Below are 15,306 nucleotides of genomic sequence, written 5' to 3'. Positions count from 1 at the left end.
AATACAGGCGAGCCCGACTCTTAAGGACTTAGGCTTTTAAGCCCAATTATTCATTTTAGCTCCTTTTTTGAGGTCCAACAATTATGTAAAAAGCTCAAGGCAGGGCCTGAAAGTTCTGTTAAAAAAAATAAAAAAAATTAAAATTCACATAATATTTTAAAAATTGAACAACATATTTAGAAATCTAAACAATATACATTCATCAATTAAACCCCAAATCATCCTCATCATCAATTCCTATTATCTACAATAAAATGTTAGATCCCTCGGATGTAAGTGTACTTGTTGAAAATGGAGATGAAAATTTAATGTCAATTACCTTTACAACTTTTTTCATCACCTACAATAATATTAATCGAATTATGTCATTATTAATCAAATATATGTATGTATGTGTATATATACATATATAATAATCAGGCTTATCAGGACTTGGAGGGTCACCCGGACCCGAGCCTTTTTTCACAAGACTTATCAAGGTCAGGATCTGAAGCCTAGTTCTTTTGAAAAAAAATAATTTTTAAAGCTCGAACTCTTATTTAAATATGATCCACAAGCTTGCCTTATTTTCGACTCTAATTTTTAGAAGTGAAAATGAGAAAAAAGAAGGCAAAAAACTCTAAGTTTCGTATCTGCCCATGTTCATCCCGTCTTTGCTCGTGTTTGCCTGAAACTAGAAAAAAGGATGTGTCGCTTCTACGTCCTGAACGCGCATCCGTGTCTGATACGTATTCAACACGAACATGTCAGGAATTTGCATGTATTCATGCTTCAAAGGTGGACATGAGATGATGGTGACATTGTTTTGCATCTTTATGGCCGACAGCAACATCTAGAAGTATTGCAAGAGGATTAGAATTAGCCTATTAATGATGAAGAGACATGAGAAAATAATAGGATGATAAGTGAATGACTCTTAACATTGAAAAGTAGAATTAACCTATAGTTGAGTTAGACTCGTCTTCAATGCTTATCACACTTATGAGATTTGGATCATAAAGATTTTGATCTAAATGGTTTAGATATAAAGTGTTATTTTATATTTATCATCAATCTGATCTAAATTTAATTTAGAGAGTCTAATTTAATATTAAAATTGTCATAATTCTTATATATTGACTATTTAAATGAATTCTGTACGATCCAAATTTATATTAAATATTTTATAATTTTTATTTTGATAAATATAATATTAAAAATTAAATATATAAAAGTAATTTTTTAAATATTACAAGTTAAAATTTTAAATCTAAACTGTATAAAGTACATTTGGTTGCCAATATATAAAAATTATAATATCAAATTAGATCCTTTAAATTAAATTTAGACCACGTTAAGAATAAAAAATTCATTAATTTTTTGCCGATTTATAATTTTTTATTTAATAAATATAAAATAATATGTTAAATCTAGACTATTTATATAAAAATATAAATAGTTCATATCTCATCAAAATGATGAGCACAAAGGTGATCATGGGTGATTAAAAAAAAAAGGTGATCATTAGTATTATGAGCATTGAAGATGAATCCAATTAAGTATGTGTTTGGTTTTCAATTTGTCAAAAGTCAGTTTAATAAAAGTTCATTTAACAAAAGTCAGTTTAATGAAAGTTATTATTGTAATGAAATTTATATTTGAATATGTATTTTTAAAAGTCAGTTTAGCAAATTGAAAATTATTTGGATTAATAAAAATTTGTGCTTGTGAAATGTACTTTTAAATATTCAATTATCAAAAAGGACATTGATTTATGATAATTATAATTTTGACATATTTTATTGAAATTAAATGTTTTTCATTAAGAATTGTATTTTCTTGACCCATTTTATTACTGGACAATTTTTATCCTTATTTTTAAAATTAGTTGGTTCACTTGCATTAGATTTATTTATTAACTTTAATTACTTTGTGTTTTTAAGAAATTGGAGGGCCAAGTTGGTAATTTATTCATTTTTATTTTAAATTATATTTTGACTTTTCAAAGGCAGATCATCTGGCACGCACGAAGGAAAAAGGAAAAGAAAAGAAGAGAATGCAAACGAGGGGAGATCAGCATCGTGCACGAAGATCGCTCTTCACCACTTTCTCTCGATCAAGGCTTGGTCGCACGAGTTCGTCGAGGAGGATCTGTCATAGCCACCTGAGTTTAGCGAGGCAGCAATAGTCCACTGCGATGAGCTTTTCTGGAATGGTGGAGATGGAGTGACAAAACACGAGCTCGCTCACGGCAAGAATGAAAAAAACAATGGAGGGTATCATCGTCAAATATAATGCTCAAATCTACATTCACGTTTGAAAAGTAACCTCCTGGAGCTTTTGAAAATTCACATTCAGCCCATCTCCAAATGTGCTTATTCAATATGCTTTTGTTTAAAAAAAATTCTCCCAAACAACATTTTACATCTCAAAAGTTAAAAAGTTCTTTTGGGTGTATTCTTTTGGGATGTAAAATGTAGTTTTTTTAAATAGTCCTTAAGTTTATAATGACCAATGACTTTTTAAAAAAATTCAAGAGACAAAAAGGACACCTAACTAAAAAGTAAATCAATTAGACAATTTTGTTCGTATTGCTCAATTTTAAAGCATCACAAATGTGGCTTTTATAAAATTTTACATTTCAAGTTTTTTTTCCCAACAAATTTTACATCCCAAATGAATCATATACTGGAGCTTCGACTAATGATTAAACTGCTCTATGGGTTTGAATCAAATATAAAAATCTGATCCCACGGCTTTCATAGGAATAAAAATTAAGGGGCATATTGGCATAAACCAGGCAAGCCAGGTGCAAAATTTCGACTTCTTTGGGTGAATTTCAATTATAGGTTTTAAGCTTGTATTATTATTGTTATTAATTTTCTCCAATTGAAGGCCATAATTGGTTGACCATAAATCTAGCAGCATTGCTGCTTATCCTCACAGAACAACTATTATACAATTAAATTTTCTTTGATGATTACCATCCGATCAGCCATAACCCCGCCAAATATTTAGGCTCACAACATGTTACCAACTTGTATTCACAGAAACAAAATCCAAATTGAGACGAGAGGGCACTGTACAAGAAAATGACCCAAAAAAGAAGGGAATATAATGAATCTCAGATCACCTTCACCAGCTTTTCCGATGGCCGTGCCTTCCCGGAGACTCGGCCCTCGGTCTCGGAGATCCCAACTCATCACTCTCCACCTTCTTCTCACTCATCCCTCTCACGTGCTCTTTCTTCTTCGCTGACTTTCTTAATTTCGAGCTCTCCTTCAACGTCGGCACAATATACCACAAAATACATGTACACAGAGTTGCGGCAGATCGTCCGAACACAATCAAGAACACTAGAATCAATATCATCACCACTGGCAGATACTCCGACGGTCGTCTCCACATATTCCAAGGGTCCCTCGTTTTCTCCGCCTTTCTGCTATCAGATTCCGCATTGGAACGCCGTCTAGATTCTTCCGCACCACAAGATTCAATCGCCGGCTTATTATTTTCGTTTGGCTCTGAAATTACAGGCGCGGGTCTTGCTTTCAGCTCCTCACTCTTGTGCTTCCGCGGGTCCTTGTTCTTCGTTTTGACCACCACGGGGACGAAATCGGCTGTTTCGGTGTAGACGAAGCGAACGAAAGAGATATCATGAGGGTCCGCCTGCGAGTAAATCTTCTGCCTCCTCTCATCCAGATCAGCTAGGAGTGCAGAAAACTTATCCAGCCCACGCGTCGAGTAAGGATTGTTGTTCTTGCTTGACTTGCCATGTTTTTTGCCTCTTTTAGATTTTGCAGTGGACGAATCAGAGCTTCTGGGACATGCTTCATCTTCTTCCTCGTGATGAAACGCACCACACTTGAATGTTTTGAGCATTAGGGAAATTTTGGGGTTTTGGTTAGACAAGTGGTAGATTGAATTGAAACAGAGGATGAAAGAGGAAAGAGTGTATATATATGTTCGAAGATGCAAAGGGAGGACTGAATCAAACCAGAAGCGGCCTCGCACGTCAATTCAAAAGGCTTAAAATTAAATGGGATGTGCAAGTTCGTGACGTGGTGAAATTTTGTTGATCTTTGACTTCTTGGAGAGGAGGAAACAGGAAACCATAGTCTGTTTAGTTTATTCCTTCGAAGAAATTGAGTTGGGGATTACAAAATAAACATGTTACTGTTGCTTGAGGAGAAAGATGTTGACTCTTTCATGTCTGTCTATATTCTATAACAATACGGTGATTTCTTCTCTATACATAATGTAATGTGTGTAAGGTGCAGTGATTTTCACAGTGATTGCGTTATAAAAATAAAACAAATATATTCGCAATCTTTTAATTTTACCTTCACATTTCATTTTATTTAAATTCATCTTGTCTCCTTAACATTAATTATACTTAACGGGATATTTAAATTTAAATCTCATTAAGTGCAGGTAAAAAGACAAAACCAAAATTCAACAAAAAGTGCCTTTTTATTTCAATATGGCAAGTGGTAATGTATATTTTAATTGTTGCTAATTTCACTTTGAATTTCAATTTAAGAATACAGGAAACAAAAATTTAAATGAAATTATAGTACAAGAAAAGAATTGATACATAATATTTTTTAAGAAGATAGTATTCTTAAATTTATTTTCCGTTAAAATAAAATTTTTAATTATCTTTATTATTTTATGAAAAAAAGGGGAGGAAATTAGCTTAATGGCTTCAAAAAAAACAGCTCCCATGAATTAAGAATGAGATTCTTAAATATTTTAGAATATGGCTCATTCATAAAATCAATTATATGTATTTTTTTATTTTCAGATTAAATTTATTATTAAAATATAATATATCTATTATAAATAATTATTAACTGACTAAATTTTTGCTTTTTTTCTCTCTAAATCATTTCTTTTTTTCTTTAAATATAAAATTTATAGTACCTTTCTTTATCGTAAAACTTTTCTTCTCAGTCCCTCTCTATTTTTCCCAACAACATTATGAAGAGAACACTAGACATTGAAGAGAAATCTTCATTTCTAGAAGGAGAAGACTAGGCTAAAATTTATTATCTATCATCAGATTTTTAACATTTTCACATTCTCGGTGACATCAATTTTTTTGCGAATTGTGCTTAATTCATTATGTATTTTTTATGTTGTTGATCTGCGATACTACATCATTGATATACATATGTATATCACTAATAAATAAGTTTATGTCTGACTGTCTAATTATATTAATCAATGATATTATATCAGTGATATATAGAAGTATATCAACGATATAGTATAGCAAAACATGAAAAATACATAATTATTTACCTAAAATGGATTAAACATAGTGCACAAAAAAGTGTAGACCCTTTGTTTATCACAAAGAATCAAATATTTAAATTAATAAAATAAAAAATTATGAATATGTTGCTCCATTTTCTCACTGACGTGCTCTGTTTCTTCGAGTACCATTGATATATCTCACCTTGCGTTTGTCTCTTACGATTGTGACTATGGCTCGCTCACACTGCTCTACTATCGCGCATTTGTCTACCTTACACCCAGTTCCATATTCTCTGTCGCATTCATCTCTAAAATATGCTATTTTAGACTATATATCTCGCATTCATTGCATTTAATCCCAAAAATTTCTTGCATTTTGAATCTTCTAGTATATGCAAAAAGCAGATATTAAAAGGGTTGTTTTGTAAATTAATTATAAATTAAATATTAAAAAATTTATTTTTGAAATTTAAGAAAGATAAGTTATTTGTTTTACTTGATTTTATGATATTAGCTATGTGTGCAAAAGCCTAAAAAAAAAGTCATAATTTTTTCTTAGAAGGTACTATCAGCTTAACCGTTTTTTGCTTGACACTGAAATTATATTAATTTTATATTGTAGAAAAATAATAATTGTTTATTTGTTTTGTCAAATTGTTAGTTAATTCTTTCTTTCTGGCCGAAGTTAATTCTTTCAATACTAAGTCAAATGTCATATGAGGAAATATTTCTTTAAAAAAATAATAACGATAAAATTTTTTAAGAAAATAATAAAGATAAATTAATTTGAGGTAAAGGGGCATTACAGAATAAAAGATAAATTTTGCTGTAGCTTACCGAAATTATTAGCGAGTAAATAAACATGATCGAGAAGGACGCTGGCTGAGATTAAACGGCACGTGCAACACTACAAGAGCAGTTGGGCAACGAAAAAAAATGTGGGACCTATTTTTTGTTACAGTAATAACTAATAACAATGACCCAGCATCTATCCATTCACTGATGTAACCATCAATTTATTTGGTTTCAAAGTCTGAATTCTTATCAGTTTGTTTCTGAGACAGACTTTTTTATATATTTCATAGTGTATATAGTCGTATTTATTTCTTAGAAAATTCATATTTTCAAGAGTCTCTTAATATTTTTGCAGTACACGATTAGTATTTTGTAATGTAACCAGCTGATTGAAAGTTTAAAATATGGGATACTTTCAAACTGATGTGATCTACATTTTTAAATATCCCATAATGCGCATAATTAACATCTGATTATTCATAGAAATTATTCGACAGTTTGCAATTGAAATTTTTTGTTATCAATAGATACAAACAAAAAAACTAGACGCACGCTGCTGCGCATTGTTCTCATCTTTCCGTTTTTTAATTTAATTATTTAAAATAAATACCTGCAGCCAATGCTGCACTCTGATTGCGAGTCCTACAAGGTCATCGTCAATACCGTCATTGATGTTGCCGTGTTGGTAATTATACAATAATCCGATTTACAATATCCTTCCTTCATTTTAAATTATAAAATAAAATAAAAAAAATTACATATATTAATAAATTATAATAACGATACATTATAAATTTATTTTTTAAAATAAAATTATAAATTTTTTAAAAACATCTTTATATATTTAATCATTATGTTACAATATCATTTTAATTCTTTATCACTTGAAGGGTAATATTAATAAAACTTTTTTTTTAAATTATCTTATATTTTAATGTAATGATATATCTATAATTAACTTTATCTTATAATTTGAAATAGTAGGAGTATTAGTAAATTTCAAGTCTTGACGCATGATTAGAATAGGTTAGATTTATTAGAGTTGAATTCAAACTGAGTTTATTCAGGGCAATCTAAATAAACCAAACTTATAGATAAGCCTAGTACCAACCTTTTAATGCTAGCCCTGAATACTTAAATTGTAAAAAATATTTTTTATTTTTAAATAAATTTTAATTATTTGCTTTAAAATTAACTACTTTTATTTTATCAAAAATATAAGATATACTTTTTTATGATACTTAAAAACATAGAGGACTCAAAATTTTTTAAAGAAATTATGGTCTTAAAGTTTAAAAATCAAGATTAAAATATATTTTAAATAATATTTTTGAGATATTTTATGGGTTAAAAATGTTAAAAAATAATAATGAAATTATTTTTTATTTTTTGAGAAAATATCTATGCTAATGTACTCAAATATATGATTTTTAAATTTATAATGAACTAATATTTAATATATTACATATTTTTTAAAAACTAATTTTTTGTTCTGACATTCAAGTTAAGTCCAAATTAGATCAGGCATGGTTTGAATTTTTTCAGCATTTAGACTGCTCTAAATAGGCTTGAACATTAAAAAATATATTTTACTAAGCTCGACCTGAACTTTTTTGGGTTTGTTCGAGCTTGGCTCAAATTATTAGCTCTATTCATGATGATATATGAGCTAAATCAAAGGTGCCTTATTTAACCTCATAAACCTTATTTTTTTCAATTAAATTACAAATATCAATATTTCATTATAGATTTTGCCTAAATTCACACGCAATTTAAATTACTTTTTTTGGTTAAAATGTATATTTTTTTTTAAATTTTGATATAGTTGTACATGACTTTTTCATCTTTGAACATTTAAAATTAACCTTCTAACCTTTCATTTTATTTTTTAAAAATCTCTACCATTAATTAACTATTATTTTATTAATATAGTTATTGTCATGTTAGATTAATGCAATATACACTGCACATGACATGAAAAAATATTTTTATTGCTTTTAACACAATTTAAGGAGGGGTGAAATTATAATTTTTACTTTTAACACACATGACAATGCTCTTATTTTTTTAGTTGAGAGATATTATTCTCATTATTTATAGATAATAAAATTTAAAAAAATTATAATTTTATAAATATTTATCAATTAAAACATTCTTTCAACTTTTAGATATTTTTATTTTCATTTATTTAATATAAAACGCTGTTTTAATTGATAAATAATAATAAAATTATAATTTTATCTTAAATTGTATTTGTGAACAATGAGAATAATGTCTTTCAACTAAAAAAAATGAGAACCATCATCATATGTATTAAAAGTGAAAATTACAATTTTGTCCCACCTTAAATTGTGTTAAAAATAATAAAAAATATTTTTTTTCATGTCATGTGTCATGTGTATTGCATTAATATGATATGGTAATAACTATATTAGTAAAATAACAGTAAATTAATGGCAATGGATTTTAAAAAACAAAATTAAAGATTGGGGTTTAACTTTAAATGTTAGAAGGTAAGACTACGAGGAATCATACATAATTGCTTCAAAGTTTATTAAAGTTTCGTTACAACTTAAACTACCCATAGATTAAAATCCACAACTCTAGAGCATGAGCATGGAATATTGAACTATTGAAGAAGTAAACAAGAACCAAAATTGACCTCTCAATAATTACTAAATGACTTGAAAACGAAAATAATTAGAGTAGGGTGAGTTTGGCATTCACTCAACGAAGGTATAAATAATAAATTGTGTGGACAGGAAATAAAGGCATGCAAAAAAATTTTGCAAACAAAATCTATAAGGGAAGATATTAAATATTGTCATGATGAAATATTTAAATAAAAAATTAGGTTAATGAGAAAAATAAATTCTAAAATACTGCCTGAAAAGCGCTTTCAATCCCGAACTTTTAAAATATATAAAATAAACTCTGAACTTTTAAATTTATAGTAAAATGAACCCTAACCGTTAAATTTTTTACCGCCACTATTGTTCACAAGGAAATGTTCACCGTGAGTCCCAATTAATACTAACATGTCATTGTGAATTAGTACAATAGATCCTAAATTATTATTTGTAGTGTTTTGAACTTTGAATTATTATGTTAGTAATGTTTTAGACTTTAAATTTTAAAATTTTAAGCAAATTACTCCCGTCATTTATGTATAGAATGTTGACTATTATGCAGATCAAATTACTTTCAACATGGTTCGTCGCGGTGGATGCATCGTTGACCGTGGCGAATGACCTATAATTTTGTGAAATGACTTTTTTGCCCTCTTTTTTTGCAATATTTTCAAGTGATTGGTATTTCATGTTTCCGTATTCTCTATAACTTTAATTTAGTCTTATTTTGATTAATGTTTATTTATTTAATGGTGAAAATTTGGGATCCCATTTAAAAAGAAGTTTAAGTATCATAGGATTTTACAGACGATATATGCGAAGTTGATGCTTTCATTAATGAATTTAAAACTCAAATTAACCGGTTAATTAAAATTATCTAATATTTATTTATTTAATAGTAAAAATTTGGGATCCCATTTGAAAAGCAATTTAAGTATCATGGGATTTTACATACTATAGATGCGAAAGTTGATAATTTCATCACCGAATTTAAAACTTAAATTAATCGATTAATTAAAATTATATAATGTTTATTTATTTAATAGTAAAAATTTGAGATCTCATTTGAAAAGAAGTTTAAGTATCATGGGATTTTACATACGATAGGTGCAAAAGTTGATGATTTCATCACCAAATTTAAAACTCAAATTAATTGATTAATTAAAATTATATAATATTTATTTATTTAATGGTAAAAATTTGGGATCCCGTTTGAAAGACGATAAATGCGAAAGCTGATAATTTTATCAATAATTTTAAAATTCAAATTAATTGATTAATTAAAATTATTTAATATTTATTTATTTAATGTTAAAAATTTAGAATTCTATTTGAAAAGAAATTTAAGTATCATAGAATTTTATTGACGATAGATGCGAAAGTTGATGATTTTATCAATAAATTTAAAATTCAAATTAATTGATTAATTAAAATTATATAATATTTGAACTTCTTTTCAAATGGGATCCCAATTTTTTATCATTCCCAATTTTTTATCATTAAAAATAAAAATTATTTAAAATAATATTAAATTAGAGTTATAGAGTATACAGAAGTATGAGATACTATTATTTAAAAAATATTGCAAAAAAAGGAGACAAAAACCATCATTTCACAAATTATAGGTTGTTTGTCATAGCCAACAATGCATTCACAGCGGCGAATCATACTAAGACTAATTTGATCTACATAATAATCAATATTTTATACAAAACGGTGGGAGTAATTTGCTCAAAATTTTAAAATTTAAGATCTAAATGCTACTAATATAATAGCTCAGAGTTCAGAACGCTACTAACATAATATTTAAAATTTGTGCCGCTAATTCATAATAATATATCAGCATTAACTGGGGCTCACGGTGAACAGTACCTGCATAAACAGTAACATCGTTAAAAAATTTAACATCAAGATTTATTTTATTAAGAATTTAAAAATTTATGATTTATTTTATATATTTTAAAAGTCAGGATTGAAAACTCTTTTCAGACAATACTTTAAAGTTTTTTTTTGTTCGTTAATCCTAAAAATTTACATGCTGAGGAAAATAAAACAACGTTGCATAGCAATAAATCAAATAATCGCATAGGGTAATTGGTTACAAGACGAAACTATAGGTTTGGCCAAAAAAAAAAACCGGAAAACAAGACGAAACTACACCGATACTTCTATTTAGCACATCTCAACAAAATCATTGGTGAGAAATAATCGTCACATTCAATTGAGATATATGCACGCCATATGTTTGGGAGATTGACATTAAAATTTGTTGTAAAAAAAAAGAGAGAGAATGATATTAAGATTTAAAATTAAAATAATGAATTCATTACAATTTGATTCCTAACAAAATTTTCTATAAAATTAGTTATGAATATTAATTTAAAAAGTTGCAAATTTAAAATTTTTAATTGTAATTAAATAAGATATTTAAATTCTCAATTTACAACCGGAAACCTGTTTACAATTATCTAAATCAATATTTATGATTTATTTTCTTAAAAATTTTATCAGAAACATAAGTATCATAAATTCTCTATTTTAAAAATTTATTGTCATTCTTCTTGTATTATTTCTTGAGTGTGGGTGCATATATATTAACATAGGACAATATTAAATTTTTAATTATATATATTATTCTGTATAATTAAAGTGGTTATAACTCTTTTATTTTTTTATTTTTATATATATTTATTTTATTCTCTAATATATTTTTTTCTTATATAAATATATCTCACATTAAAATTAACAAGACAAATCACTATTTTCATGAATTGTATTATGGTACTAGGGCAATGAAATTTCCTTTTCATTATTTTTCCTCTCGCACTGTTATGATTGTTTTGGATGCTTGTATACTCGCTGTTAGAGCTACTCAGCTGTCGTTTTCTTCTACCTCTCTGCCATTCACTTGGCTTTCCTTGACTCTAATTGGGCTAATTATGTTGATTCTCACTGCTCCGGCTTTTATGTTTTCCTTGACAAAGCTTTGATTTCCTAATGCTTGAAGAAAAAATCCACTGCTTCTCGTTCCCCTTCCAAAGTTGAATATCATGCCATCACTTCTGTGATTCACGAGTTATAATGGTTATTTTTTTTTGTTACAAGACTTTTATTTTTTTTATCTCTCTTCTTTCTCCTGCACTAATCTTTTGTGATAATCAACCTACTCTTTATATTTTCTTTAATCTTATTTTTTATGAGTGTACTAAGTATATCAAGTTGTGTTGTCATTTTACTCATGATAAACTTCAAATTGGCATCATCCATTTGCTTCCTATTTGTTCAGAGGATCAAATTGTTGACATCTACACTAAGCTTCTTGGAGATGGTCCTTTCAATGATCTCCTATCTAAGTTGGATATGAATAACATACGATTCTCCAACTTGTGGGAATAACATAGAGTAATATTATATTTTTTATTTTTTATTATATATATATATTATTTTGTATAGTTGGGGTGGTTATAACTATTTTATTTTTTATTATTATTTTATTCTTTAATAGATTTTTGTTTTATTCTCTGATACATCTTGATAGATATTTTCCCCTTGTATAGATATATCATATATTAGAATTAATAAGAAGAGTCACTATTTTTACAAATTATATTACATATATATAGATATTGTTGTAATATTTTTAAAATGAAAAGATCTCTTTTTAAAGAAGTATGTCCTTATAAATTAAGGAGTTTTATCCTTATACATTTAAGAGTTTTTTTATGAATGATTATGTCGAGAGTTGTAGCCATCAAGGTCATATCTTTCTAAATTCTAAAAGCACCTATGGAGTTTTATAAATCTAAAAAGTGTCACTTGGTGAAAAGAAATGTACTTCAGGAAAATTTTATGTATTAAAAGAATGTTTCTTTTCATGAAAACTTATAATAAATAATCCTTAGTTAATATTAATTAATAAATTATGTAAGTTCATAAACTAATATAGGAATGTTTGTGAATTAACATAACGTTGTTTATAAATTAACATAAATTATTTATGAATCAATATAAGGGTTATGAACTAACATTGATAATAACTTTTAAAGAGAGTTTTATTATTTAAAAGATATTACTTTAGGGCATCATTTCAATATCTATAAATATTTCTCACCATCACTTATTTTGAACATCCATCTATTGAAACTAATTGCCTTTATTCTTTGAGCATACTAGAAATAAAGTTAAATCATCACTTTATGAAAATCATCTTGGCTTAAGTATTGGAAGTGCAAACCATATTCAAAGGTTTTTATTGTATTTGGAAGGAAATTCATCATTAATCCAACTTGCAACTAAAGATTGAAATATGTGGTGATAAATTAAGCTTAGAAGAAAATATTGCTCACATATTGAAGACGAAACGTACAACTTTCTTTTTCATCTCTATTTCTTTTGCTCTTCATAGAGGCATCTCCGCCTACATTTATGATGGCGAGAAATAACTATTTTATCTAATGCCTTTACAATAGCGAAATGTGTGATTTAAAGAAGAAAGCGCAATTAACTTAAAAAGAGACAAGAAATTACTGGAATCATTTTTTAAAATTAATTTAATTTTAAAAACATGATAGTTGAAATTATTTATAAGAAGATAGTAATAATAATTATTTTAATAGTACTACAACAATATAATATCCATTCTACAAATAATCATCATCTTCTCCATACATCTCCCAACCATCATTTTACTTTCAAATTAGGAGCAAACTCTTACGTATATATTGTCAAGGCATAGCAAGAGTCCATATTATTCCTATATGATCTTTCAAACAAAAAATTTTGGATTTTCTTTTCAGACAAGGTAATATTAATTAGATAAAAGTTATTAATTATTAGCCTATAATATGTTTTGAGTAAATAAGATTCATTGACGGATTGACCTTAATTATATCACATGACTTTTTTTGTTTTTCGTATTTTTATAACTCGGAATGTTTATTTTGACATTTGCATTGTTTTGAAAAAAAAAAAAAACCTTTAACAAATTAGCTCTCCCAGCCACTAGCCAGTGGCGTTGGGAATTTTTAAGGAACTTTTCAATAAAAATATAATTTCTCAAGAATTACCATATGATATTGATTTGCGCATACATGTGACAGCATTAAACTAAATGGCTTCTTATAAATTTTATATTTCATCTTCATGTGTTGTCCTATTTATGATGATTTTATTAAAAGTTACAAATACAATAAGAAAGACCATTTAAATTTTTTCGTAAATATAGTTGTATAGTAAATTTTCATGAGTCAAAGTAGGAACTTTTCGAGCACATGCATGCACTGACCGAATCCTCGAGAGTAAATCGATGACACGCGCGTATCCTTCCTTATAGCACAGAAGCTTTGACCAGAAACTCTAAGAGACCCTTTCCTGTATTATGATATGCTATAGGATATATAACGTTCTGCAATGGTCTTCGCTTTTTGCAATCATAGTAAAAATCCAATATCTATTCTAAGGAATAATTGGTAAGACTTCATTATTTAAGCTGCAGCTTCGCATAGTAAAAACTCAAAAGTTAATGGTCTTCTAAAATTCCTTCGCAGAAATTAGAAAGTCTACTTGAAATAGTCAGAATAACTGAATAAAACTGTAATGAGAATACTTGATTTCCAAGTATGTTAATATTATATTACATCTCAGCCAACATTCTTTTATATATACATATATAAATAAATTATTTTTTATTGAGTTGAGTCTCAAAAATTTACTAATATCAATGCATGTGTCCAGATTCGAAGAACGCTGCTAAAAGTACTTAACAAATTCTTCATAACAACAACAAGATCTAGTCTTACAATTTTATAAAATATGAACCAAATTTTTAGTAACTAGATTAATTTTTATAAGTAAATCTCAATACATTCTCTTCAAGAGCATATAGAGAGAATATAGATTGGGGTCGCCGCTGATGAGAATGTGAAATTATGAGACTCTTGGTTTGTCCCTTTGACCTTAATATGAGAAAAAGAAAAGAAGAGAAACAATTCAACAATTGTTTAGTGTCCCTTCTTTTTGAGCGAGTCATCTATGAGATGAAGTTTCATGTGGTTGAAGCAAACTATAACTTAATTTCCTTGCGTGCCAAGGAGCCTTGACTACATATGTTTATTTATATATGACGAATATCAGAGATTGGCTATATATTAAAACTCAAGTAAACCCGCCGTGGTCAAAACAACAGGGCGTCCTTTAATTTCATGGACAATCCAAAAGTCAACTTCATAATTTATGCTCACTGGTTTTCACATGTTCCACTGAGTGCTGACGCTGACTTCTTCTGAACATTTCCACCGGCCACAGTTTGCCAAAAGATAAAAAAGGAGGACAAAATGGGGCATTCCGAGAATCGAACTCGGGACCTCTCGCACCCAAAGCGAGAATCATACCACTAGACCAAATGCCCGTCTGCAATTGGGTGACAATTAAAAAAATTATCGATCTAGAAAAGTTGACCACTGCACAGTGGGACAGTCGTGGACTAAATGCGAGCTGTCATCATAATTGAAGTTTGATGGAAGAATGCCAATTCACTGGCACGACCATCATTACAAGATCTCCGTAATTTAATTTCGTTCATCTGAAAGTTCTTCCTTTTAATGTTTTCTTGAACAAAAGCTGCCAAGTTTACAGCCCCATC

The 15,306-nt window shown here is 28.1% G+C and overlaps 1 protein-coding gene and 1 non-coding gene across 2 annotated transcripts; both read right to left on the bottom strand.

Annotated features, from left to right (window-relative positions):
- Nucleotides 1–2,992: 2,992 nt before the first annotated feature.
- Nucleotides 2,993–4,012, bottom strand: LOC129304026 (uncharacterized). The gene has a single exon (XM_054943646.1). It carries the CDS (start codon nt 3,859–3,861, stop codon nt 3,115–3,117), a length of 747 nt encoding a protein of 248 aa, XP_054799621.1. The 5' UTR covers nt 3,862–4,012; the 3' UTR covers nt 2,993–3,114.
- A 10,988-nt stretch (nt 4,013–15,000) lies between these two features.
- TRNAP-UGG (transfer RNA proline (anticodon UGG)) lies at nt 15,001–15,072 on the bottom strand. Its single transcript has one exon. It is a non-coding gene; the product is annotated as a tRNA-Pro (tRNA).
- Nucleotides 15,073–15,306: the final 234 nt, after the last annotated feature.

This window comes from Prosopis cineraria, unplaced genomic scaffold (genome assembly GCF_029017545.1).
Source record: "Prosopis cineraria cultivar Desert tree isolate PC_DT_omini unplaced genomic scaffold, ASM2901754v1 PC2, whole genome shotgun sequence".
NCBI classification, from domain to species: domain Eukaryota; kingdom Viridiplantae; phylum Streptophyta; class Magnoliopsida; order Fabales; family Fabaceae; genus Prosopis; species Prosopis cineraria.
The sequence above is the reverse complement of the archived record's forward strand: the minus strand, read 5'-3'. Positions and strand labels throughout refer to the sequence as shown.

Excerpts from the sequence above, each read along its gene's own strand:
- LOC129304026 (XM_054943646.1), bottom strand. The coding sequence starts at position 3,861 with ATGCTCAAAACATTCAAGTGTGGTGCGTTTCATCACGAGGAAGAAGAT.